The sequence below is a fragment of the Megachile rotundata genome, chromosome 15, assembly GCF_050947335.1.
Source record: "Megachile rotundata isolate GNS110a chromosome 15, iyMegRotu1, whole genome shotgun sequence".
NCBI lineage: Eukaryota > Metazoa > Arthropoda > Insecta > Hymenoptera > Megachilidae > Megachile > Megachile rotundata.
Genome location: NC_134997.1, coordinates 12174371 through 12200220, shown reverse-complemented (window position 1 = coordinate 12200220; position 25850 = coordinate 12174371). Strand labels below are relative to the sequence as shown.

At 38.3% G+C, this 25850-nt stretch overlaps 9 protein-coding genes across 23 annotated transcripts in view; 3 read left to right on the top strand and 6 right to left on the bottom strand.

Moving 5' to 3' along the window:
- The window catches only part of msi (RNA-binding protein musashi), a 111534-nt gene extending 107143 nt beyond the window's left edge, over positions 1–4391 (bottom strand). Inside the window, exon 1 of the mRNA XM_076540288.1 lies at positions 4235–4391. The gene's annotated coding sequence lies outside the window, so the exon portion shown is untranslated. The remainder of the gene's footprint in view (positions 1–4234) is intronic.
- Positions 4392–4525: 134 nt separating this feature from the next.
- On the bottom strand, positions 4526–5983 carry Prosalpha2 (proteasome alpha2 subunit). Of its 2 annotated transcripts, XM_003703457.3 has the most exons (4): positions 5835–5983; positions 5159–5491; positions 4718–5084; positions 4526–4634 (listed from the first exon to the last, which is right to left on the bottom strand). In XM_003703457.3, the coding sequence occupies exons 1-3, from the start codon at positions 5873–5875 to the stop codon at positions 4754–4756; spliced, it is 705 nt and encodes a 234-aa protein (XP_003703505.1). In that variant the 5' UTR covers positions 5876–5983; the 3' UTR covers positions 4526–4634; positions 4718–4753. The 2 variants fall into 2 exon arrangements, with proteins under 2 accessions (XP_003703505.1, XP_076396417.1); XM_076540302.1 differs by lacking the exon at positions 4526–4634 and having other exon boundaries at positions 4671–5084.
- Positions 5984–6056: 73 nt separating this feature from the next.
- LOC100875939 (uncharacterized) lies at positions 6057–7650 on the top strand. The gene is made up of 4 exons (XM_003703614.3): positions 6057–6538; positions 6607–6903; positions 6966–7181; positions 7288–7650. Exons 1-4 carry the CDS (start codon positions 6430–6432, stop codon positions 7611–7613), a joined length of 948 nt encoding a protein of 315 aa, XP_003703662.2. The 5' UTR covers positions 6057–6429; the 3' UTR covers positions 7614–7650.
- Positions 7651–7747: 97 nt separating this feature from the next.
- Positions 7748–10484, top strand: LOC100876984 (retinol dehydrogenase 14). Of its 10 annotated transcripts, none has more exons than XM_076540301.1 (6): positions 7748–7891; positions 7972–8106; positions 9209–9374; positions 9494–9733; positions 9801–10183; positions 10260–10484. In XM_076540301.1, exons 3-6 carry the CDS (start codon positions 9242–9244, stop codon positions 10362–10364), a joined length of 861 nt encoding a protein of 286 aa, XP_076396416.1. In that variant the 5' UTR covers positions 7748–7891; positions 7972–8106; positions 9209–9241; the 3' UTR covers positions 10365–10484. The 10 variants fall into 10 exon arrangements, with proteins under 10 accessions (XP_076396416.1, XP_076396414.1, XP_076396411.1 ...); XM_076540299.1 differs by having other exon boundaries at positions 9150–9374; XM_076540296.1 differs by having other exon boundaries at positions 9104–9374.
- LOC100876166 (uncharacterized) lies at positions 10466–16124 on the bottom strand. The gene is made up of 16 exons (XM_076540635.1): positions 15644–16124; positions 15361–15489; positions 15130–15289; positions 14680–15056; positions 14426–14597; positions 14179–14369; positions 13940–14084; positions 13581–13880; positions 12778–13067; positions 12380–12505; positions 12122–12281; positions 11670–12058; positions 11428–11596; positions 11182–11366; positions 10972–11116; positions 10466–10894 (listed from the first exon to the last, which is right to left on the bottom strand). The coding sequence occupies exons 1-16, from the start codon at positions 15830–15832 to the stop codon at positions 10581–10583; spliced, it is 3441 nt and encodes a 1146-aa protein (XP_076396750.1). The 5' UTR covers positions 15833–16124; the 3' UTR covers positions 10466–10580.
- Positions 16125–16310: 186 nt separating this feature from the next.
- On the bottom strand, positions 16311–19711 carry LOC100876280 (uncharacterized). The gene is made up of 6 exons (XM_012285957.2): positions 19296–19711; positions 19110–19233; positions 17958–18410; positions 17324–17900; positions 16890–17101; positions 16311–16833 (listed from the first exon to the last, which is right to left on the bottom strand). The coding sequence occupies exons 1-6, from the start codon at positions 19457–19459 to the stop codon at positions 16492–16494; spliced, it is 1872 nt and encodes a 623-aa protein (XP_012141347.1). The 5' UTR covers positions 19460–19711; the 3' UTR covers positions 16311–16491.
- A 108-nt stretch (positions 19712–19819) lies between these two features.
- LOC100876397 (uncharacterized) lies at positions 19820–20608 on the bottom strand. The gene is made up of 3 exons (XM_012285956.2): positions 20366–20608; positions 20186–20306; positions 19820–20121 (listed from the first exon to the last, which is right to left on the bottom strand). The coding sequence occupies exons 1-3, from the start codon at positions 20462–20464 to the stop codon at positions 19874–19876; spliced, it is 468 nt and encodes a 155-aa protein (XP_012141346.1). The 5' UTR covers positions 20465–20608; the 3' UTR covers positions 19820–19873.
- An 82-nt stretch (positions 20609–20690) lies between these two features.
- LOC143265870 (uncharacterized) lies at positions 20691–21796 on the top strand. Of its 3 annotated transcripts, none has more exons than XM_076540305.1 (5): positions 20691–20841; positions 20905–20995; positions 21098–21196; positions 21262–21460; positions 21528–21796. In XM_076540305.1, exons 1-5 carry the CDS (start codon positions 20834–20836, stop codon positions 21569–21571), a joined length of 441 nt encoding a protein of 146 aa, XP_076396420.1. In that variant the 5' UTR covers positions 20691–20833; the 3' UTR covers positions 21572–21796. The 3 variants fall into 3 exon arrangements, with proteins under 3 accessions (XP_076396420.1, XP_076396419.1, XP_076396418.1); XM_076540304.1 differs by having other exon boundaries at positions 20905–21043; positions 21262–21439; XM_076540303.1 differs by having other exon boundaries at positions 20905–21043.
- Tsf2 (transferrin 2) lies at positions 21643–25349 on the bottom strand. Of its 3 annotated transcripts, XM_076540275.1 has the most exons (10): positions 25058–25214; positions 24503–24909; positions 24306–24423; positions 24046–24225; positions 23730–23972; positions 23500–23657; positions 23273–23437; positions 23084–23172; positions 22682–23022; positions 21643–22615 (listed from the first exon to the last, which is right to left on the bottom strand). In XM_076540275.1, exons 1-10 carry the CDS (start codon positions 25119–25121, stop codon positions 21975–21977), a joined length of 2406 nt encoding a protein of 801 aa, XP_076396390.1. In that variant the 5' UTR covers positions 25122–25214; the 3' UTR covers positions 21643–21974. The 3 variants fall into 3 exon arrangements, with proteins under 3 accessions (XP_076396390.1, XP_012141348.2, XP_003703507.2); XM_012285958.2 differs by lacking the exon at positions 25058–25214 and adding an exon at positions 25223–25349 and having other exon boundaries at positions 23500–23972; XM_003703459.3 differs by having other exon boundaries at positions 23500–23972.
- Between the last annotated feature and the right edge of the window lie 501 nt (positions 25350–25850).

The window sequence follows — 25850 nt, the reverse complement described above, 5'->3', positions numbered from 1 at the left end:
AAGTATTCCTATATCTCAAAACTTTGGCAATAGTCCTCTCCCGTGTCGGTTGAATCGCGCCCCGCCGAAATCCGGCAACTGGCTCTGTTCGTTCATATATGAACACCGGGAACACATACTCCAACGAGCGGCACGTTGTTTCAGAACTTTCCCCAGCGAAACTGCTATAATTCAGAAAACGGCGGGGAGGGTGCAATTAAAAGCACGACTTTTTGCCGGCGTTTACATCTAACCTGGACCGTGGATGAAACGAGGGGAATTTCGCTCCATTATGGAGAACGACAGATTTCGGATCGAGAAGGATTTGCCGAAGAAAAATTCGCGGAGAACAAAGGGAACGAGGGAATAACGGTTCTATGGATAATAGAGTAGAACGGAAATCGGATCAACCCACGTCATCGACGCTCGAATTATCGAGCAATTTTATTTCATAATTAAAAAAGCTTCGACGGTGGACGGTAATGCGTTTTTAAAACGGAAAGGGATCGACGAGAAAAATGACTAAATTGCTGCTGCCGGATGGCGCGCGAAAACCGGACGATTTACTCGACGCTTTTCCTTCGGGACAATTTCGACCCGAAGATACGACGAGAATATCTCGACTATTAACGTGCTATGAAATAACGTTCGACGGTATCGATTGCAGCTCGGTTACGGTACGGTTTCGGTATTAACCCGTCTAAACGCGAGCGGAGAAATCTAATTCCGTGGCCTAGGAGTCTTGTATCTCGTTTTATGAGCGTTCGAATTTCGAAGTCGACAAAAATGACGAATCTTTGGAATTCCTGTTCCGTTGGAATATCGAACGGAATGCCGGCCGCAAAACGACGGAAGCTATTGGTTGGCAGGAAATAAATCAGTATGACGAACCGAGAGGGAAAGACGGGACTAGCCCATAATTTGACATCAGTCCTGTTCCGTCAGTAACTCTGGCTTAATTACATTCCACGATGCTCACTCATTGTATTCGCCGACAGAGTTATGTTTCCCAGAACAGGCACAAAGACGTCTCGAAAAGGGACTGACTGTAAAACGGACCCGTCTCAACATTAGTTAAGTTACATTTCAGCAGATTCGAGGGAACTAGAAAAATGCGGGGAGAAGATAGATCGGCCAACGATCTAATTTTATCCGTGGCCAGAGAGGGAGGTGCTCCCACACGGTGAAAAGGGAAAACGAGCTTTTGCAGGGTGGCCTGCACGGGATGAAAAAAGCTGTTCATCGGAGCTTGCGACGACGGGAAACCGAAGCTATCGACGTCATTCGAGGCTCGGGCTTCTGGAAGCTTTGATCGCTCGGCCGGATGCCGTTTCTCGTCAAACAGAGACAAAGACCACCGCTTGCAACCAAGAAGGACATCTTCTATCTATTATATTTTGCTCCAGCTTCGGCGAAAATATATGGACCACCGGTTCCACCTAATCGAACCGCTGTAAGGATCGCTGACGCTTAGAATGCCATAGTGCCATGTAACGATTAATCTTTACGGCAGATTACCCAAACGACCTTTCCTATGATATATTTATCGAAATAGAATGATTTATCAAAAAACTACAGATGCGAAACAATCGAATTTTACGTCTGCGGACGTAGTGAAATAGTCGGACTAAATTGCTTGTCTTATGTCCTTCCTTCCTTTCCTGTCACCCTTCCAACGGATGGCTTGCCGTGACTTTGCGTCTTTTTTGCGGGGATAAACGATTAAGGGGACCGCAGATAGGAGGCAACCCGAGATTGAGTCGATGAACTGAAAACTCCTTCGTTTTCGTTTAACGCCGGAAAAACTTCCGACTTTCTCGCTAAATCACTCGTACATTTTTTTATCTTCAAGCTTAATTACCCTTTCATTCTTACAATTGATTACAATTTCGCAGCGAATAATAACTCGTTCGTTGTTAGCGAAATAATAAATCATTAGTCCTTTTCAAGGATAACATTGATATCGATGTTAAAATTTTTTAGTTATTCTGCTGAATTTATTTGAAGTTATTTCTCTATTATTAATTGCTGTTATCGTCTGCTTTACTATGTTCATATTTGTATATGAATTAGATACTATACTATACATATATAGTATACAGGGTGTCTCACAATTAGTGTAGGTCCCTGAAATGGTAGCTGACGTGATTCTGAATAAAATTTCCCTTTGCAAAAATTGGATATGAAGCTTCGTTTTTGAATTATTAAGGAAAATCAAAGCGCGAGGATTACGCATGCGCAGACGCGAGAGCGACAGCTTCAAACATGGCGGCTGGCTGCGCGCGCATCACGCCAGCTACGTCCCATTTCGGGGAGCTGCGCTACTTATGAGACACCCTGTATAAACTATTATATAAAATACTATATACAGTACTATAAAAAATACTACATATATAATATTATACTCAGTTAAAAAATATTTATATCAAATTATCAACCATCTCACAACCGTGTCGAAATATAGCGAACCGAAGTCGCACAACTGCAACAGCGAGTACGAGTCCCGGAGAGGAAATTAATTTTCGAGGTAAAGATTATCGATTTCGAACACCGATCAAACGAATGTCTTCGTCACGGTGGTCTTATGTTCCATTTCGCGTTGTAACTAACCTCTTACGTGTGCGTTTATTCGATATCGATGCAAGCCGCGTGTCAAATAAACAGCGAATACCTGATATCGAACTATAAGCGTACCGTAACGAGAGGAGTTCGAACGATCGTTATCGAACTAACCGCACGATCATTTAAGCCGAAGCTCCTCGGACACGAACAGCATTGACATAGTTTAAGAACTTGCTCTACAAGATGGATACGTTTATACTAAAAGAAAGTTTAACGTCTTTCGAAAACTACGAAAGTTGTAAGATATTTTGAATCTAACGAGGACGCATAGTAAAAAAACGTTTCGCATTCGAAGGTGTTAGCACGTACCACGCAATTAGCCAACATGTAATTTAACCCTGGATCGCGTAAAGTCCAGCCGGTGGTGCGATAAAGAGGAAATAAAACGAAGGGTACGCCTGTAATTAGACTGTCGACAGATGCGTCGCGTCCTACGAGACAAAATGTCAAGACGCGAGTCGTTAACACATTAGTCTTCGTGTCTCCAGATTCGTTTGACTCGCGTGTTTTTCTTTCGAATTAATTGTTGCGGTCAAGCGTGTTAAACGACTAAAGTAAATCCGGTGGTGTGTACTCTCAAAGGTACAAAACAAAATGGAAGCAAAAAGAAACAAGAGAACGACAAAGAGAATCGACTCTGGTACATGAAGCCCCGATAGCTTTTTAGAATTTTTAATAAGCGACACCGGCACGCTCGCGATTCCCCGCAAAAAGCGGAAATGCAAATTCAGCGCTTTCGTCGACCGGAAGGGGAGGACTGGCCTCTCGTAATGCCGGCATTAAAATTGCAAACCGTGCAACGGGTTTGTCGAAGCCTCCGTCTTCGCGATTCTGTTTCCCTCCAACCCTTTTCCCTCAAACCCTCGACGGCTATGATTGTCCGGGGATCTTCGAGTAGCAACGTGGAAACGGTAAATGAAAACCGGCGTTAGTCATGAAAACGGCTGTGGCTACAGTTGCGGATGCGTCATATTAAAATCCAGCATTGTTCGTCCCCGATGCGGTCGTTTCCCCGACGCCGTGTCGGGAAAGCGAGAGAAACGGGGGAAACAGGGAAAAAAAAACGAGAATACGCATCAAGAAATGATCGAAGATTAACCAATATTCGTGAAATATTTTGGTCGACTGTTAACAGTGCCGCGATGTTTCCCAGCAACGCTCAAAATTAATCTTACGACTTTATCGATAACGTATGTTTATATTTGCTCTTGGCTGTTTTGTCAAAATCTTTCGGATAATTGTGAACGTTAGAAAAATGCGTAGAATCTGTTTGAAATAGTACGTAATCGAGACCTCGAGGACACTTACTCGATAAACAAATACTTTTTTGACCGAGTACTTATGGCGGACATAAACAAACAACCGGCGACGCGACGCAACGCGAGATAAAGGACTCAACAGGCGGCTGTTATTCGAAAAATGTTTCGTTACGAATTCAAACTGCAATAATACGGGAATAAACAATAACAAACGCAAGAATTGAATCTCGATGATACTAGTTTCGACATCGAAAACAAGTACAACGCCGAAAACCAACGCATCGATACCGCGGTTGAGTTAGTTTGGTGTGTGCATCGACGGGAGAATATTTGCGAAACAGAAATGCGTTTGGAAATTTATCAACTACACTTACCTCCGTACATCCGTTGACAGACAGCCCGACGAGGCCAACACGTGTTCCCGTTGATTTTTATCAACGCTAATAACCACCAAAGAGTGACAGCTGAACGTAACACGCGAAACAAACCAGCCGGCCGGCCGCGCACCAACTACGAAAACTCGTTCGTGTTCGCGCACGATTGCGCCCAACCGACTCGAGTGTCCGTGCTGCTCTCTAGCGGAACTAATACGAAACACTTTGCGCACGAAAATTCAAATTTGATAACAAAATTAATCTTGTTCAAAGAATTTACAATCATATATATACAGAGAAATATTATATTTATTAATTTAGTAGTGATAATTACAAAATATAGAAAATGCGTCGTCCTTTCTTGTTCTCATGCGACGAGACAGTGCAGCAATACGTAATTCTATTTTATGGATATAACAGATAAATAAATAACGGCTTTCACTTTTAACAAAATGTTTTATTATAAGAATCTAGATTGCTTGCCTTAAAGCGTTTGAAGATCACAAAAATAAGTAGAAATTAAGGAATATTGGCAAGGTAGTCCTTAACATTGGAGGGGTCCAATCTTCTGAAACCACTTGCATTGCAAATACCGACTTCTATGTTATCTGCAGTCATTTGACCCTCAAATCCTTCTTTTAAAGTTAAAATAGCAGTGTGAACAGCGTCGTCCAGTTCTAAATCTTCGCTGTATCGCTTTTCAAGGAACACCTTGCCATTTACAAAATTTTTGCCCATTGCTGTAGCTTTCCATGCAAAATATGCACCAGAAGGATCGCATTGGTACAGACACGGTTTGCCATTGTCCCAACCACAAATTAGCAGAGACACTCCAAAGGGTCTAACTCCTCTGTAACATTCATTGTACAATAAATTAGTTATATTCAACATTAGATGAATTAAAATATAATTGTTGTTACCTACCCTGACTGCGTGTATTCCTGCATTAGCATTGCAACTCTTTGTACCAACTGTGCAGTTGGTATTGGTTCCTGATAAATAAGTTGATACTGCTGTGCCATTTTACGGGCTTGCTTTACTAACAATCTGTAGTCTGGACCCATGCCACTGTATATCATTCCAATATGCTTTGTAATCGTTTCCACCTTTTTAACGCTATGTTCATCATATAATATAGACTTGTGTTTGTTTTCTGTCGCAAGTACGACTCCATTGGAGGCTTTAATACCGACACTTGCTGCTCCAGCAGCAACAGCAGCTAGAGCATATTCTATCTGCACTAGTTTCCCAGATGGACTAAATAACAAAGTAAATTGCTTATTGTTTGACAATAATGTGACACAGATATTTGACGAGTCATTATGTGTTACTTTTCAACTTGTGTGTTTTCCATAAGTAATATAGTAAATTATGATAAATAGTATTATATAGTGTTTAATGTTAAATTAACAATATTGTGTGAGAAAGACTTATCGTTTTCTTAATGTAAATTCAACGATAAAGTTTGTAAATTCGGATAACTCGAAGCTAGGTTATGTTAGTGAAAACTGAATGCTCCATGAAATTATATGACACAAAGTATGATGTATTAAATTTGATCTCTTCGAATTAGGAGTTTTAATAGGAAAATAATATTTACCTGAAAGTAGTTAACGAAAAACTATAACGTTCCGAAGCCATGACAATTACTTTGCAACAATACACGACACTAAATACTATGAATATGTGTTGCAAGGGTAGACAACATACGAAAGCAAAATGAACAATGCGCTGAATGATACTAGGACTTTTATTTCGGTTTTATATAGTGGTGACTTTCAAATCATCGTTTATTCAAAATACTGTGTACAATTATTGGCTAAGCTTCTAAATCTTGCAGGAAAGCAACATGCTTTATATATGAACATTTGAGAATATCAAAATACTTGTTTAGTAGAAATAAACGAGTACAAATACTTTAGATATTAACGTGTGTAGGGTTAACGATCATTAACCGTCGTTAGACAAGTGCAATGTCCAACTTCCGATAAAACAAAAATGTCAATCTAATGACGGATTCGCGATTAAATATTTTGACTAACCACTCGAAAGTAGATTCCGTCGTATGAATAGACTTTTCCTGGCATCAACGCATGGTGCAAAATTTGTACGATAATGCGGGAAAAATCCGTTTAACAGGAATCTTTCTTCGTGACGTTTAATAAAACGATTTGATAATCCATCGAAGAAGAGAAATGGCCGACGAGAACGGGAGAAAAGCAGACGAAGAGTTATATGCGTGGATTTCAACGATACCATTTTCAAAGCCAGCAAAAAATTTAAACAGAGACTTTTCAGATGCCGGTACCTCGTAAATTTCTTTCAATATTTTTATTCATGTAATTAAAATGACTAATAAATATACTCTTTAGTTATGATGGCGGAAATTCTCAAAGTATATTATCCCCGTTACGTTGACCTTCACAATTACGCACCAGCTAACTGTCTAAGCACGAAGAAAGAAAATTGGAGTTTACTGAACCGAAAAGTACTCAGTAAAATTGACATGAAATTAAACAAAGATACAATTCATCATATTGCAAATTGTCAGTCAGGAGCCATCGAAAACGTGTTATTAGAATTACGAAATAAGGTGTTGAAGAATTCCGAGTATCAGAATTCTTCGAATACTTCCGGCGATGATAAGGAAAAAGATCTAGCTGATGCAGGTACTTTAATAGCGTATAATAAAAAGTGAAATTATAATGACAAACAATCGTATTTTCTTCAGGCAAAAACGAGAACAGTGCAAAGATCATTACGTCAGAAAAATTACCGTGTTGTGCTGATCAATTAACTTTAAATATCGAGTCGACAAAATCGACACTCGCTCGCGTCAGGGAAAAATTTCTTGTCATTCTGCGGTGGTTGATCGGTTGGTTCTTCGTTTGGAATTACTTTTCGAGAATCAAACTTCCATCGTTAAAATTTTATTTCCGAAGTTCAAGTAAGTGACGTGAAAGAAAAGAGAATACAAAGACTAATAAATTTCGTATGCGTAAGATACGTCCTTGAACATGCAAAATTAATGTTTCTTTTCCCGATCTTTCAAGGAAATAAAAATGTCGAGTCATTTAAACCTGAAAAAATATTAGCGAACGACGACGGGAGAGAGACTATTTCTCGTCAAGTTTGCGCGCAATTAAGACAAGAACTACGCGAGAAGGATGACGTTATTTGCACCTTAAATCACAAACTTGCATACCTCGAGAGCGCAATGAAGCTTCAAGATCTGCGTATATCCAACCTGACATCGCAAATCTTGCAAAACGCCGTGGAATTCGAGCAGCTCGGAAAAATGCAGGCGAGCAACGACCAGCAAGCCAAGTCCCGGCTCCGATCACAAATCATTCGGGAAAAAGTGAAAATCGAAGTATAATGTCCGTGAACTTAAATAAATCCTCGATTGTCGCTGCTTTTTTGTTTTATTTCTTGGAGAGAAACAATAGACATTAAGAAAAGTATATTAGTATATAAATAATTAAACTAGACAGCAACTTTGTCGGACGGTCCAATTACTCGTAGCGATTATAATCGCCTTAATTAGAATCCACTTCCTCGTTACGAGATTTTAGAACGTGATGAGATGATCCGTTCATTTTTAATAGCGCATTCGAAAATAGGTAATTAATTATGAAACGGAATCAGGTGAACTTTGTAAGTAAAAAATGTTTGCAGACCAATCATTTAAATATCAGTATAAAAGTTCAGCGTATTGAAGGACACCTTTTTTCCAGGATAAAATAGAACAATTTGACGTGGAAGTTCATTAAAAACCACTCTTTCGTTGCTCTGTAGCTGAAAAGGTGGGGAGGTGGTTGAAGAGCGTACGCTTTTACGAATCACGATGTCAGTGTAGAAACAAGACTCAGGTAGGCAAGGTGTGTAAGTAATACTTGAATTCTCGAGCCAGTCTGAATGAGAATCTAGTAACGATCGATGTGAGTATAATTCAACGTTAAATTAATATTATTTCTACACTCGCTTTTCCTGCTTGTTACTTTCTTTCGAAATTCTGTCGCAACGCTATTGTTTGGACTTGTGAAAGACTTTCTACACTCGCTAACGAGTTAATAGTTCAATTATACGCACCATTGATCGCATCAAATTATTATTAACGTTGCAATTTCATTAGCGTAAATTATAATTGTATTCATCGCATCTTTGTGTCATTCGCAACTGCTATGTTTAGACGTTTCTTTTGTTTCTTTTTTATTATCACATCGAAACAAACTCGTAAACTACGGGTAGAAACCGGTTTATCTTGATTTCGGTAAAGATTATGAAACTTGTTCCACGAAATGCTACTGTACATTTTAATTATCTAAGACCACGTGGAATAGACAATGCATCATTATTCAAATATCTCTTATTCGGACAATTTAATTCCTCCGCCTATAATTACGAGTCGTAACATTACAATTCAAATGTGAAAAAAATTAATGTGCATAGGGATCCAGTTTTGAGTCCAATTGCAGTTTCTATAATTAGCTAGCTAAATCCAAAATACACCTAACACATCAATATTAATGAACGCTGTTGAAAGTATAGATTTATATGGAAGTCTCATAAAAATGTGACTCGCATCGGAGATCCGCTTTGTACGACTAGCTATTCTGTCAAGTAGAACGTCAGTGTCCGACATCTCCAACGATTCATGTTGGTCATCGACCTTTGGCTAACATTCCTGCAAACGAGAAACTTCAAGGTCGCCTGCTGCGCGGCGAAAGATTTCATTGAAAAGTACTTCAGGCTTCATCTTCATACTGTTACTTAACTCATTAATATGCACGCGCTCTACGACACTTTCTTAACATACTTTCATCTCGTAAAATGCAGAGTGTCACCTGTCATACGTCATTCATTTAGATCATGTTACTGAAGATCGTATCGTGCACGACGCTGTGTTACTTAGTCGCAGTCCTGTTATTCGGCGCGCTTCTACTCCTATCAGTTCTGTACATGTACTTACAGTACAGGATAGGAAAGTGCACGAGCAAGAACAAAATGGACGGGAAGACGGTATTGATAACTGGATGCACTTCTGGAATCGGGAAGGAGACTGCGAAAGATATCGCGAAGAGGGGCGCCAGATTAATTATGGCCTGTCGAAATGTGGAAACTGCAGAAAAATTCAAAGGTCTTTAGAACGATTAATTGCTTCGTTATAACTTCAAGTTTATTTTTCAAATATATACTTTAAATTTTTGTATTAAGAATTCTTTCAAATAGTTATCAGAATATAAATTCTTTCCACAGAGGAGTTAGTCAAGGAAACCGGCAATACAAACATAGTTGTGCGAAAGCTCGACCTGTCATCCTTCTCTTCGATCAGACAGTTCGCGGAACAAATAAATCGCGAGGAGGACCGGTTGGACGTGTTAATTCACAACGCAGGAACTGCAGAGGTGTTCGAGAAGAAGGTGTCAGAGGATGGCTTAGAAATAACTATGGCGACAAATCATTATGGACCATTTTTGCTAACACATCTTTTGATCGGTAAAATAAATGTTTTACAACAACACAAAAAATTTCAGTTCATAACATTTGTATTCCTTTTTAACAGATTTGCTGAAACGTTCGAAACCAAGCCGAATAGTGGTCGTCGCATCGAGCCTGTACTTTCTGGCGCGGTTAAATCTGGATAATATGAATCCAACGACAACGTTTCCTGCATACTTGTATTACGTCTCTAAGTACGCGAATATTGTGTTCACGTTCGAGCTGGCAAGACGTCTCGAAGGTTCCGGGGTCACAGCTAATTGCCTTCATCCTGGACTGATAAATACTGGCATTTGGAGTAAGGTGCCGCCTCCAGTATCGTGGATATTGCGGTTTATACTGAACACTTTCTTCAGAACGCCTGCACAGGGCGCTCAGACCTCTGTGCACCTTGCTGTTTCGGACGAAGTGAACGGAATTTCTGGCAAATACTTTTCGGATTGTCGCGTAAGTTTGTAACATTGTAAATACAATTTGTAAAATTGTTCGTTGAAATTCGGTACAATGTGGATGATAATTTCAGATACAAGAACTTTCTGGTGAAGTAACGGACGCAGCGAAAGGTAAAAAGTTTTGGGAGCTCAGCGAAGCCATGGTGAAACTTCAACCGACGGATCCAAAGATATAGAAATGTTTTATTGAGTATTCAAGTATTGACCATTTAATTCCTAGTTATCCTTTTTGCTCTTTATAATTTATACCGACTATATCAACTGTGACAGTAATAAATATTTTTATAAATTTATAATATTTTATTTTAAGCTCAATACACAAGAAGCAGATAAGAAATTCCTGTTTGTGGTAATGGTTTATCGAACAGGATCTACTGTAAAATATAATACGTTCAGTGTTTCACTCCACTCGATGGTTCAGGGAAAAGTCTTTCCCACACTCGCATTCTTTCAGGGAAGAAATCAGTTCTCATGGTCGGATGAAGATTGATATCCAAGAAATTGGTCTGTTGGGGATCGAACGTAGTCCACCTCACGTTCTTAAGTTTATCGTGGTCTTTAGGAATGGGTTCACCAGTTTTCACGAAATTCGCCCACATGGCTGTATAAATGTCCACCATAGGCGTTTCAGGGTCGCCGCTTTCGAAGTACGGGAAGAATTGCTTCATGAAGAAGAGATACATCAGATCGTCATGATGAGTCACACCTTTAACATTAAAGTTCGAATAAGTTCAGAAGGATATAGCGCCTTTAAATAAATAACAGAGATACAAGAAACTTTACCAGATGGCGTGGTTTCGTTCCACATTCGGAAGCTATATCGTCCTTGGAAGGTAAATTTATAAAAGTACACTGGTTGCTTTGACATCGAAGCAAACAACTTGCCTGCTCGGAACATGGCGAATGTAGGCACAGCATCGCCTAATATCTGCAAGATATTTATTAATAATTAATACGATCATCAAGGTTCGGTCTAATAAATTTCGTACGAACCTGTTTAAGGTTCTCGTAGGTCGCCGAGCCAAGTGGCTGACCCTTGAAGTAAAATTTCTTCAACTCTCTGCTGATGTAGTTTGATCGTGGTGTGTCGCGTTCGTACATGAATATAATAGGCGCAAGCCTGTTCCAATTTTCGTCCAGAATACGATAGAACGATCCATTATCAGTGTGTTCGTATACTGAAAAATAATTGTAAAATTGACTGCCTGTGGATACCAACGTCATAGTTGAAGCACTTACAGGAAGCTATTCCTCCAAATTCATCCTCTGTTACTCCAAGAATGTAAGGGACCTGTTGGAACTTTCCTTTCTTGATCAAATCGTACGGCTGTGCAGTTAAGAATCTGTCTGGAACACCTTCGGGTTCCACGGCGGGTTTCCACAGCAAAATCGGATTACCGTGCCAGTCCTATCACAAACAATGATTATTAGATCGTAAGAACATTTTTTGCTGGTCTACATAACAGTATAAAATTACTCACAAACATGTCGTTAAAGGTACTCAGAAAGTCTTCCACCGGTTTTTCTCTGAGACAAGACAACATCGCAGCGGTTGTCTCAGTAGAACAATTCATCAATCTAGCTTGCTTTCTAGAGAGCTCTTTCTGTCCATTCTGCGAAATAGAGCCGTAGACGTCATTTCCTATGGCCGAAGAGCTCATCGAGATAGCTTTGTGGAATAATCCCTGAGACAGCGGGGACACCATGTGTAACATAATACTGAAACTTCCGGCACTGTAGCCGCACAAAGTGACATCATTTGGATTACCGCCGAAAGCAGCGATATTCCTCTGAACCCAACGAAGTGCTACAACCTGATCTTTCATGCCCATATTACCTGGTGCCAAACTGTCGCCCGTGCTGAAGAAGCCTGCATTTAAATTAAAATCAATAACACTGGCAATCTTACATTAACAATTTTCTTCAAAATTACCTAACGTTCCGAGACGGTAATTAATTGTAACTAAGACGATGTCGTGATCGAGCAGATATTGCGGTCCGAAGTTTACACTTTGTCCGGAAAATCCGTAAAAGCCGCCTGGATGTATGAATATCATAACTGGTCGGCTCACATTTTCGTTTTTACATGGTAGCTGAAATTAGTGGGAAATTTAAATAGAAGTTTAATTACATTTGAAGTTTAATTTCAAGTGTTGCTTGTGTCAAATGTTTGTTGTTGAATGTCGCTTACTTTTGTGGTGTAAACGTTTAGTCGCAAGCAGTCCTCAGATTGTATTTTTCCGTCCGGGTGAGGACAACTGGGTCCTTCTTCAGTTGCGTCGAAGACATTCTTCCAGTCTGCCGATGGGGTTGGAGGCTAAAAACATTTGTTGTAATTTTCAGTACAATCTTTAATTCTTTCTGCGTGATTGCGATATTATCTCGAATATGATAATCTGTACATTGACATTGTAACAATGATTCACCACTTGTGAAAGCATAAAATCTCGCTGATCGAGTGACTGTAATTTACTTTTGTCACGCGTCCACAGTAAATAATCGAATCTTTCATTCTCGCATTGAAATTCAAATTGTTATAAATTGCATTTAATTGCAAATTAATTGCTGCTATTTAATTGCCAAGTTTACCTTAAAACGTTGCTGCCCAGTGGGTGGTTCGCCATACCTCACACCTCGAAACGAATAAATCTGCTTCCCAAGTCTTGAAGTCAAAATCGAGCCCCGAATCTTTCCAATCGGTGCCGCTACTATGGGATTCTCATTGGCTTTCGAGATTCCCTTAGTATGTTGAGCGTTGATAGCTACAAAGATACCAAACAGTATAAAAATACCCTTCATCTTGAAAACTTGGTTCTCGTTTCGTAAAAATGTTCCCGTTGAAGGGGAACAAGATCTAGATGAACTTGGAGGCAACTGGTTTCAATGCACCGGCGTAACCGGTGCTGTACTGAAGAAGTCAGGAGCAAAACGGAACAATTTATATGATCGCTAAGAGGAAAACGAGTGGGAAAATCCAATTACCACAGCCAGAACAATGGTATCTTATAAACGCTTATGTAAAGACCTCCAAATTTGTTATACTTGCAATTATAATTTTATCGGAAGGTTAAAGGTTACGCGAAAAAAATTCTGGACATTGATTATCGGAGAAATATTATGGTAATATGTCAATGTATTTGGTAATACTTGTATTATTTCCATTATCATATATTTATATTGCAAGTGTTATGACCTCAAGATTGATTACGTAAAAATTAATAAGCCGGTGATAGCGATATTGATACACACAATACATACAATACATACAAAACATATATGCAAAACATACAAGTCACTTCTAATTTTTAACAACTAAGGAACGAGGAAAGTCAAGAAAGTAGATTAGAATATTTTATTCATTTTATTTCTACATAAAACATTTTTCGCAATTTACGCCGTTGAGGGTAAAGGGAACAGTCTTTCCCATTCCTGCATTCTATCAAGATAAAGACCAGTCTTCATGGTAGGATTCGCGTTAATTTCCAAGTAGTTATCTTGTTTAGGAACAAACCTGTCCCACTTTATCTTCTTAAATGCGCCACTCTTGGGAACGGGCTCGCCGCTCTTAACGAAACTGGACCATAGAGTCGTGTATAATTCCACTATCGGATCTTCGGGTGCAGTTTTATCGATAAATGGGAAAAGAGCCTTCATAAAGAACAAGTACTGCAGATCGTCTTGGTGCACGACGCCTGGAATAGAAACATAAAGTTAATTGAGAGATAAATTAAACATTAAATACTTGATTTACCGTATGGCGTAGTGGCATTCCACATAGTAAAACTATAACGTCCTTGATACGTAGACTCATAAAAATAGACGGGTTCCCTAGAATTTTCAGCAATCCATTTTGCACCGCGGTACATTGGAAATATAATTACACTGTCCGCATAAATCTGCAAATCCATAAATTGTTAATATAATTTCCATCAGATGATCTTGTGATGATCTTCATATCAGAAAACAGAGAAAAACTTGTTCATAACGTACATGAGCTAAACCGTCTCTATTAGCTGAATCAATCGGTTTGTTATTGAAATAAAATCGCCGCAATTCTTTGGTGATATTCGCCGACCGCGGTGTGTCACGTTCGTACATAAAACTGATAGGCGCTATTCTGTCCCAGTTGTCGTTCATCTCGCGATAAACATCATTGCCTTGTTTGGTTGAATTCTCGAACGCTAAAAATAAAATGGTAAAACCCATTCCGCAAGATTTCTATTAAATCCCAACGCACCTACAACTACTCCACCAAACTCGTCTTTGGTCACTCCAAACATGATAGGGACTTGCTTAAACTTTTTCTGTCTGATCAGATCATAGGGTTGCGCTGGGAGGAAGCGTTCTACGCCTGGGACTCCTGGCTCTACCACCGGTTTCCATACCAGAATCGGATCTCCGTACCATTCCTAAAGCAATCCATAAATGTAAACTTAATTCATAAGATTCATTCTTATTCTTAAATATTCTGTAACGAGTCATTAAACTAACGAAAAGGCTAGACATAGTATCCGTGAAGTTCTGAACTGGCTTCGACTTGAAACAAGCTAACATAGCCGCGCTGTCGTTAGACGGACAACCCAGAAGCTCCGCTTGTTTCTTTGCGAGGGTTTTTTGCTCGGTAGGATAAGGTTCCGCGTTCATGAGCGATCCACTCATCACGATCGCTCTGTGAAACAGATATTTTGACATTGGGGACACCAGGTGCAAGGCCGTGCTGAGGCCTCCTACGCTGCAACCGCTGATTGTCACGGAATTTGGATCGCCTCCAAAGGCACCGATGTTTCTACTGACCCAACGGAGCGCGATCACCTGGTCTTTTAGTCCCAAATTTCCTGGTGCCCACCTGTCACCTGTACTTAAGAAACCTGCGAAATGGAGGAACAAGATTAGATAACGAATTATTCTTGTTAGCAATATATGAACAATATATTAAATTACCTAATGTCCCCAGTCGATAGTTAACGGTGACTAGAACGATGTCTTTGTCCATCAGATATTGGGGACCAAAGTAAAAGCTCTGTCCGGAGAAAGAGTAAAATCCTCCCGGATGAAAGAAGACTAATACTGGTCTTCCTACTTTTTCAGTCTCCGAAGATAACTGTAATATTTAAACAATAATGTTTTATACTTTGTGTAATTCCATATCAAGGTTACAGTGATGAATCATACTTTTGTAGTGTAGACATTTAAACGCAGGCAATCTTCCGACATTGATATGTTAACGTCCAAATTTGGGCATGAAGGACCTTCTTCAGTGGCATCGAAAACATGATTCCAATCTGCTGCTGGAATGGCAATCTGCAACGTGAGAAAATTACAAAAGATTGCCTTATTCTGGTAACCCATAAATAAAAGGAAACACAAAGAATCTTCTCTCACGGTTGAAGGATAAGTTTGACAAACGTTTACGAACGTTTCCAGGATTAATAAAATTGTTGAGAAACGAATTTACCTGAAAGCGTCGATTTCCCGTAGGTGGCTCGGCGTATCTCACACCACGGAAGGTATAAATCTTTTTCCCGAGCCTTGAATTCAAAATAGAGCCACGAATTCTTCCGGTTGGTGCTCCCACTTCCGGATGATGTGCACAACAGTGCGCATAACCGATAACGAGAAACAAGAGTACTTCAAATAGCTTCATGTTTGATGATAATTCTACGTGTCTCGAATTTTAAACATGTGGAAAGTCCTCGATTAAGACCGTTGACTCACCGCCGTCTGAACAGAACTGAGACGACAATCAACACAAAGATGTATTTTATACCCTGACCAAGAATGTACAATTTGTAAGCTCCGGATGGAATTATAATGTAGATCGTGCGTCGATTATTGCGCGATATTACGCTTAACATTGACCTCATTTCCTGTCGAATTTCCAAATGATAAAATTGGTAATTGTGTTTTATCGTTGTAAAGGCGATGCGATTAGGAAATTGGTATGATTAGTGTAATCTGTTCCCTGAACTAGATTACACGATATTTATAATGCATTTTCCTTGTTTACGTTCAAGCGTCTTTTACATGCACGTTGTTACACCGGTTTATGTAATCGCTGCGGAAATTCTTAGAAAATCAAACATATGAGCCACGTGTTCGTATTACTGTCAATATGCAGAATATCCAGAATAAGGCAATCTTATTATCTATTCGTACGATAACATTGATATATTTGCACGTGCAAACAGTTACTCATTCCAAAACGTGTAAGGTGTTGAACAACTTTTTAAGATCAAAGTCACAGGTTTCTTTTTATTGTCCCTTAAAAATCTTAATATCTATTATATTGATTTTCATTTGTATTTATTCCTCCTCTATCTTCACCTCCGCTTCCTCTGCCGCCTCCTCCTCTTCTTCTTCTTCAACTTCGGCTATAGTCACTCTTGAAGGTCCCTTCATCTGACTCGCTTCTCTTCTCCTACCCCTCCTCTTATTTTTCCTCTTCGCCGAAGGCAGCTTCGCGGCTCGTTTCCTCTCTTTTTTCTGTTTCTTCGCTAAGTCTGGATATATACAAGGATCGACGGTTGGTTCGTAGGCAATCGGATCAATCGGACGCTTTCTGATTTTCTTTTTCTTTTCCTTGTCCTCCTTCGGGCACTCGCCCATTTTATAGGGTTTCGTTTTGGGCAATTTCTTTCCGTAAGGCTGAAACAACAAATTAGCTGTACAATAAGAATTTGATGATTGAAAGAGTGTCTTACAGGTAGCTTGAATATTGGTTTTCCATAGGCGTCCTTCTCGCGAGGTGGTCTTCTTTCGACGGGACTTCGGGGTCTTGGTGGTTTTGCTAAGTCTTGCACCCTGCCGGAGGCAGACGCGGATAAGGCAGATTTTTTGACGACGAAAGGGTGGGTCTTAATAGCTCTGTTTTTACGGATTATCGGTTTGGAGAGTTCTGTCATGCGAGGAGTTGCTGTAATGAACAAAACATATGTATCCATTAATACATTAATCCATTGTTACATTAATACATTAATACATTATTACATTAATACATTAATACATTATTACATTAATATATTATTACATTACTACATTACATTTAATGAATTAAATGTATTAATGTAGTAATGTTTTAATGTTTTAATCCATTAAATGTAGTAATGTAGTAATGTAATTTAACTTCACAACAAACCTTCATACTTCAGAGTCGACTCATCAACTCCGCCAAACGGATCCTCTTTACAAGGAAGCGGCGCAAATCTCCATGCGTGTTTTCTCTTCTTCCTCAGTCTCTCTTTCCTCTCTTTTTCTTTTCTCCTTTTCTCTTCTTCTTCCTTCGTCAATTCACCCTCTTCACCTTCTCCCTTCGCATCACCGCGATCTCGAGTCCGTCTTTTCCTCTTCAACCTCTCCCTTTTCTTAACTTTCGATTTCTCTTCGCGCACTTTCTTTTCTTCAGGCTCCTCTGCTAGATACTCTAAATCGTCACACTCCTGTTCTTCACCGCCCTTTTTCTTCCTTTCTTCCTCTAACTTTCTTTGCTCCTCCTTCTTCTTCTCCTCTTCGCACAATTTCTTTCTCAACCGTCTCATCCTTCTTTCTTCTTTTATCTCTTCTGCTCTTCTCTTTTTGTACTCCACCCAAGCCTCCTTCGCTCTCTGTTCTCCGTCCTTGATTATCGTTTTCTTCATGATTCTCGCCTGTTCGTCTTTCCTTTCCTTGATCGTCTTGTACGACGGCAAAGCCAGAAACTCTACCCACGGCGTAATCTGTTACGAAGGACTAGTTTAATCATAACTCCTACTAAACGAGAGGAGGAATATTACCCGATACTTCAGCGCCGTCCTCCGTGTCCCTAACGGAGTAAACAGTTCTTCCATTTCTTCCTTGGTGAGCTGTTCAGGACAGTGAAGCAACTTCTTCTGCATAGCTAACTCCTTCAACCTATCTTGGTCCAATGGTGGACGGCACTCGCTTATTGCGGGAGGCTGACATTCCTCGGGGAGGATTTTACGGGGCTGACTTAGTGCGAGTATCCTCGGCGATGCCTCGTAGGTCAACGCTGTCGGGGAGATTTGATAGAAAACTCGTCCGTAGTCCATCAATCTTATATTTGGCAGGGCGAGTAGGTTCGTTCGCATTGATGCAACCGCTTGTAAGGCTGCTCTTGAGACACTTGTGTCCAGCTTGCAGTGGATGCTGGGATCTACTGCTTTTCGTGGTTCGGATAAGAGGTTCATTCTTTTTCTTAGCTTTGATAGTGGCTTTGCTGGTCGGACCTGGAAAATTTTGCAGTTAGTATTGAGTGGAATAAAAGAACTGTCTATGAAGATAACTGTCTACAAAGATAACTGTCTGTGAAGATAACTGTCTATAAAGGTAACTGTCTATGAAGATAACTATCTATGAAAATAATTGTTTATGAAGATAACTACCTATGAAGACAACTATTTATGAAGATAACTATCTATGAAGATAACTGTCTATAAAAATAACTCTCCATGTAGATAACTATCTATGAAGACAACTATTTATGAAGATAACTATCTATGAAAATAACTATCTGCAAAAATAACTATCTATGAAGACAACTATTTATGAAGATAACTATCTATGCAAATAACTATCTATGAAGATAACTATCTATCAAAATAACTACCTATGAAGATAACTATCTATGAAAATAACTGTTTATGAAGATAACTATCTATGAAAATAACTGTTTATGAAGATAACTATCTGTGAAAATAACTATCTATGCAAATAACTATTTATGAAGATAACAATCTATCAAAATAACTGTCTATGAAGATAACTATCTATGCAAATAACTATCTATGAAGATAACAATCTATCAAAACAACTACCTATGAAGATAACTATCTACAAAACTAACTATCTATGAAAATACAACAACCAGCACAACTCTTGAACAAAAACTTAACACCAACTACTCAATCCTTTAATTTTGAACTAACAATGGGTTCTGGCTCCGGTATCTTCTTCGGTTGAGCATTGATTTTGGCCCAGGCATTGAAACGTGCCCAATCGGCCGGCGTGGCCAGCCATCCTCTCACCTTCTCCTGTGCACCTCTTCCCAATCTAAAAGAACAAGCTTCATATATTCTCAAACTTAATTTTATTAGACAATTATTCCAAAGTACCTTCCTCTGCCCCTCCTGTCTATTCTTCTTCTACCCCTTCCAGGTCTAGCTGCTGGTGGTTTACGTGGTTCTGGTTTACCTCGTCCTTGCTTATCCCTTCTGCTTAATTCCTTTTCACTCTTCGTCTCCCTTCTACGGGCAGCGGGTTTAACTCTGGGGGCCATTGTAACTGTCTAATGAGTTTCTAATGAGTAATTCAAATCAAATGTTCGGAATTCGATTGCATCTTAGGTTAGTGTTCTGAGTGTAGCGAAGAAAGTGGTGACTTTCACCGCACAAATTGATGACATGTTCCGGTATTTTATTAGACTTATTCATGTCATGATTATTTTAAATTTATCCATTTTTGGTGCACCGATTGAGATAATCGGATACGGGTAAGAAACCCAGACCTTGATCTTCGTTTGTTTTATCTGTCACATTTGGCGATCTCCTTCATTCTCTTTCATACCCGATGCTTCATATGACAATAACATATGTTTAATTTAAAGCCTAGCACCGTCTCATAATTAAAAGCAACGAGATTCAATTTTGCAGTTCAATTATATTTCCGTTACACATTACACTTATTATTCTGTTTATTTTTTCTTCAGCGCCGGAGGTTTCGCATCGTACTTCTTCATCGTTTGAAAGTAATCATAATTATCGTACGCATCGTTTCTAACAGGATTCTTCGGCTTCGCAAGTTCGTGCAGACGTTTCGAGCATCGCTTATTTCTGGCTGCAACTATGCGAGCATACGTGTCCAGCAAAAATTTCTTCTTCTTCGACTCTTGCGCGTCCTTTGATTGCTCGTTGCTGTTTATCAACTTGTAGCGTTCTTTCCCTAACAGAAAGCAAAGTTAAACATATTTGCAATTATGATTCAAGGTTTTACAAATGAGAAGTACCATTATTTGCGGAGGTTCTTAAGTTGGTTACGTTTGATATATTAGCGACCTGTTTTCGTTTCGGTTGAGCCAGTTTGTTTATGGAGTCTGTAATCTGATAAGATAATGCCTCTGGCTTTACCTGAAACACAGAACAAATTATGTTAATCTGTTTTCTTCTTCTTTCCGAGAGATACTTACATTAAAAGCATTGTAATTACTCGTTCGATCGATTCTTTCCTTCGGTTTTGATAACTTTTCGTATCTTGGTACGTTTGCAGGTATAGCATCAGTGTTCATATCGTTTATTAATGCCTTAATCGAGTTTCTGTAGGTTCTTTTATGGTCTTCGGAGTTTGTGGATTGTGAGTTTAGTTGAACTGAGGATTTTGAGATGTTTACTGTAGGGTTAAATTTTGATGTTTGACAACGACGGTAGTTAAGGATCGCAGAGGATCGTTTAGAAACTTCAATTTGTTTCTGTCAATACATTCGACGATCAATATTTCTTACAAAATTTCAAGTTTTTCAATCACAAAATTTCAAGTTTTTCAATCATAAAATTTCAAGTTTTTCAATCATAAAATTTCAAGTTTTACAATTGTAAAATTTCAAGTTCTTCAATCACTAAATTTCTAATTTCTAATCACAAAATTATTTGTCTTCAAAATGATCAAGTTAGTGTAAATATTTCTCGTAGATCTACTTCTCAATTTTTCATTAAATAAATTTTTGCGCAGCGAACAAATTACACCGGAGCCTACAAGAAAAAAGCAAACTAAAAATAAAAATTATTGGTGTGCTCCTAGGAAAGTAAAGAGCACCGCCGAAGTAATAAAGTTTGACAATATGATAACACTAGATGGAAAACCAAAAAAAGTAAAATCATAAGATAAAAAATTTTGATTAGATAATACATTATTTATTTTATAGAAACGTCGTAAGAAATTAAGGAAAAATGTTAAAAAACGTATCGATATCTTAGCTCAGCCTAAATCGACAAAAACTCAGTCAGAACACAAGTCTTCCAATGTAAGTCATTTCTTAAACATATTATGTTAGATCAGCTGCTTAAATAATTAATACTTCAACTTTAGCACATTAAAATGGTTCGGTTTCCTACAAGACATAAAGTCACAGTGTCTCCAAATAATATTTCTCCTCGCAAAACTTTGAAGCCGAAGAAACTGAAATCGACGAAAAATGTGTCAAGAAATTTAATGATAAAATCGAAGAAAAAGAAGTCTTTGCCTATCGTACTGCCGAAGAAAATAGGTCTTCGATTATTCTCCTTAGGTCCTTATTCTATACTTTGACTTCTATTAATAACTAATTAATTCAATGTGTAATTTGTTTTTAACAGTACAAAAGAAGCTGAAGGAATTAACAGACTCCAAAAATATATAAGAATGATTAACATGGATTTTTCCAGGAAAAATGAAGGTAAAAGATGTAACAATAGTATAAAGTCTACGAGATTAAAAAGTTATTATAAAACTTTATTCTGTATATATAAAAATATTAATGGACGGTATGTGTAATAAAACTTATCAGATCTTGTAAAGTCTTTAAAACGGACGGAGTTAAGCTTAAGTCTAGAATTTACAAATTAATACAAATATCTTAAAAAGATTTGTTTGTAATGTATCAATATATAAAATATTTATAATCAGTGTTTGATATTTCATACAAAGATTATAAAATCTGTGTGTCATTCTATCTAAATGTGTACGATTAGTACGATAAGCGTCGAATATTTTTGTTCAATGTACATGTTTAAGATTCATTGGTTGCAAAAGAGATCTAAATTTTATCTGCTAAACATGCAAGTAAGTATAATCATAGCTATCGTGGCTAGTATCGAATGTTCAATGGCTGATGCTCCAGCGTTACAGTCCACGATTCTCCTAGCTCTCAGAAAGTCTGGACCTAAATAGGTACTGTACTCCCTTTTTTCAGGCGGTATTACCACCAGTTGTTGTGTGGCATCTTGAAAGATCAGATCGCTGTAAGGCGGTGTACTGTAAAACATGCTGAAACTGAATTCGTCCTGTTCCTTTCTGCCATAAAATTGCTGGGCATATATAAATAAATTTATGTATGCGTTTATTTGTGTCTCGTTGTATCCGTAATAGCCGCCGCGCGTGACTATAGCGTTGGCTGCGACCTTCCCCAAATTACAGTGCATGTAGTCGGTAGTTGGTCGACGAGTGCCATCTGGACAAAGCAATTCGAAATCTTTCGTGAAGGTATTACGCGCCCATGTCTCTCTTCGTTTTCCGTCTGTATTTTCGGCGACCGTCGTGTGCTTCACGAAGGCCACGTCTCCTCCTCCTTCGACTAAACATCTGAAAGCACCGGTGTATCCAAAGTAATCTTCGGATGCGTCTCTGCGACAGTAGCGAAAGCTTGCACCGTGACACAAGTCACACATGTTATCGTAAGGCACACCTGTAATGTACAAAACGTCAGTCGCTGCCAATAAAATTGTCAATTCCGAGACAAACGGATGATTACCAATATTATATTCGGTGCTAAGCGCACCCGGAACGCAAGATTTACTGAAGTATTCTGCGGCTGCACGAACGGAGTCGCAACCGTAGCCTCTAATCCAAGTATTGGAAATAAGATATGCTAGTGGATACACCCAACCTGCAGCCGTATTAATTCCCGTGTGACAAGTATACTTATTTTTTAAGTATGTCAAGTCGGTATTATCATCCTCCTCTTTCGCCACTGCGACTACGTAGTATTCTGGAGTAGGCAAATTATACATTTCAGAGATAAACGGAACCAAATCGTAACGTAAGCCAGCGGTGTATACATCGCTGGTATCTAGCACCGCTACATCGGCGATTCTGAAACAATAATCAATGTTGCAGTAAAATTTGTACTCTTAGTTTATTATTTAATACCTACCCATTCTGTATAGCCTGCATGCAATGAATTTGACTGTGACCTTTATAACAGTTTAATTCTGGCTTCAGTAACTGCGCTTTTAATGCTATCTGAAATAGCACAGGATTGATATTAATAAACTTATAATTTATGAGATGTAACACAAAGTTTCGCGAAACAATAGTAAGTTAAATACATATTTGTCTCTACCTTCATCTTTATACACTTTTCCATTTCTGGATCGGATGTGACGCACAAAGTCATTCTGTTAACAGTACAACGACGTACTTCTAAAATTGGATCTAAGGATCTGCCCAAATAACCACTATATGTCTGAATCTTTTCTGGCAACTGGACAAAGTCCCGTGCTGAATCCTAAAATCGTATAGGAAATATAAGATTATAAAACAATGATATTCCAGTAATATTTCACTTACAGAGAACAATAAGTTGTGATGCATTCCATATCTTGGTGCGGATTCAAATAAATCGAATGTTTCTATTGGCTGTACATTCGTTGCTTCAGTTTTATCCCATGGATTTAATTCATTCCCGTTCAAATTTCTTTCGAATCCATTACGATTTTCAGAATCTTCTGTGTTATATTCATTAGGATTAGCAAATCCATTTCTGGTAAAATTATTTTCGTCAAATCGATTGTTCAAACCTGCTCGATTTTCGAAGCGATTATCATAAAAATCAGTCGAATTTCTTGTGCTGTGTTTGCTCAACACTCTAACTGCTCTTTCTAAAAATCGTTGATAGGCTCGACGGTGTTCGAGTTGCGTAGCAGACGATGTGACTACAGCACGTGAAGGAACAGTACCCCAATTGCAAAGTTTGTAATCGTCAATGGGTTTGCGCGTGCCATCGCGACAGAGCAATTCAAATTGCTCTTTCTTTACAGAGGCTATTGAAAGAAAAATTGTTAGTATTTTATTACTGCATATAACATCAGAGGAATGTTGAACTGGGGAACTTACTATAGTCAAAACTTGTTAATGTCATTTCATTCACTGTTGTATGTACTAAAAAGGCAATTTCTCCTGCCTCTACTAGACACCTAAATGCTCCTTCGTATCCTGCATAAGGATCCGAAGTGGTACACCTTCCTCCAGGTATTTTTCCGATACACAGTTTACATAATTGATCAGAATTATCACCTTAAATTATAAATTATTAACATTATTATTATCAAATATTTACACAATGCATGTAACATTAAATTAAATATCAAGTATACCTAATGGATTGTATTTATCGATCAATGAGTTTACAGCACAGCTAGGTCCAAAGAATTTAATGGCAGATTTCACATGATTATTGCAGTCAATTATTTCTAGTCCACCTTGTTTCATTAGCTATGTACAATATAAAGTAAAATAATTAGTTAGTAAAATATATTAATTCAATGATATAATAAATGGAAGTTATATGTACAGTATAAATAGGAATAATCCAGCCAGCTAACATTCCAAGACCAGGAAAACAAGCTTTTTTCCCTCTTAAATCTTGTAAGCTCTGAACATCTGGTAAAGAGCCTTTTTTAATAACAGCTACTGCGTACTGATAATTCACTCCGCTTTCATATATTTCTTGCATTATTGGTATTAAACTGTGATATCGACCAGCTATAAAAATTTCGCCTGCATCTAATGTAGTTATTTGAGCTATCTCTTGATCCAACATAGTCATACATTCTTCTTTAGTTGATGCTTGTTTACATTGTAATTTAATATAACTACGTTCAAAGAAAACTATTTCGCGATCAACTGCTCTGGAAAATGCATTGCATTTATCTTGCTCAGCTTCTGATATTGTACACCATGTAAGTGTGAAGTTTTGTCCTATAAATAAATTTTAATAATTATTATCACCACATTAAGTACTATTTAGAAATTGAAAGTTATGATTTTTAAAATTTTTTAAATTTATCAATGAGAAAAGTAATGTAACGCTTAATAATAATTATGAACGCAGAAATATTTTGCATACCATATACGTGAGATAATGTACTAAAGAATATTAGAAGCACGTTTATAAAACTTTTGAATAACATTTTTAAAACGCTTTACGGAATCATCAATATAAAAGACAACACCCAACACTCCACAACTACAATACTGACACCACAAACAAGATATAGAATAGACTAATCACCTTACGGAAATTCATGTCCTAAAATCTGAAATACCGACGCGCAAAGCTATACAATTCAAAAATGGAGAATTCTTAAATCAATCTTAATTTTCCGACTCAATATAATAACTGCATGTGGGAGACAAGAGTCCAAAATCTGAAATATTTACTCGTATGCTACATATATATTTTAAAATTAACTTTTCATTCATGAAAAATCTGTCGGTAAAATTAAAGATTAATCAGCGCCATCTAGCGGACGGCATTTTTGAACTACTCCTGGTAGCAGGATCACAGGAAAGCAAAGAGGTAATCGCTAAATCAGGAGGTTTAAGTTCATAAATAATGTTCAGGTAATGAGTAATTAATTATATTGTGTCAGCATTGCGATAGGTACATGAGCCGCCTATGTCAATTCTACTGCACATGCAAAGTGCAATATTTCGGCACTTCGACGACGCAGTATGGTTCCTGAGGCATTTAGAAACAAATTTCTATTAGGGTTTGATGCGTTTTGATGCCTAATAAAGCCAGAAAATCAATTTTTGTCGAATTCGGTCCAAAACGGTACAGGTGGCGCCATCTAGCGGCGAGCGGCGGAACTACGAAAAACTAAAATCTCGATTTTCTCGAAAACTAGGGACTTTTC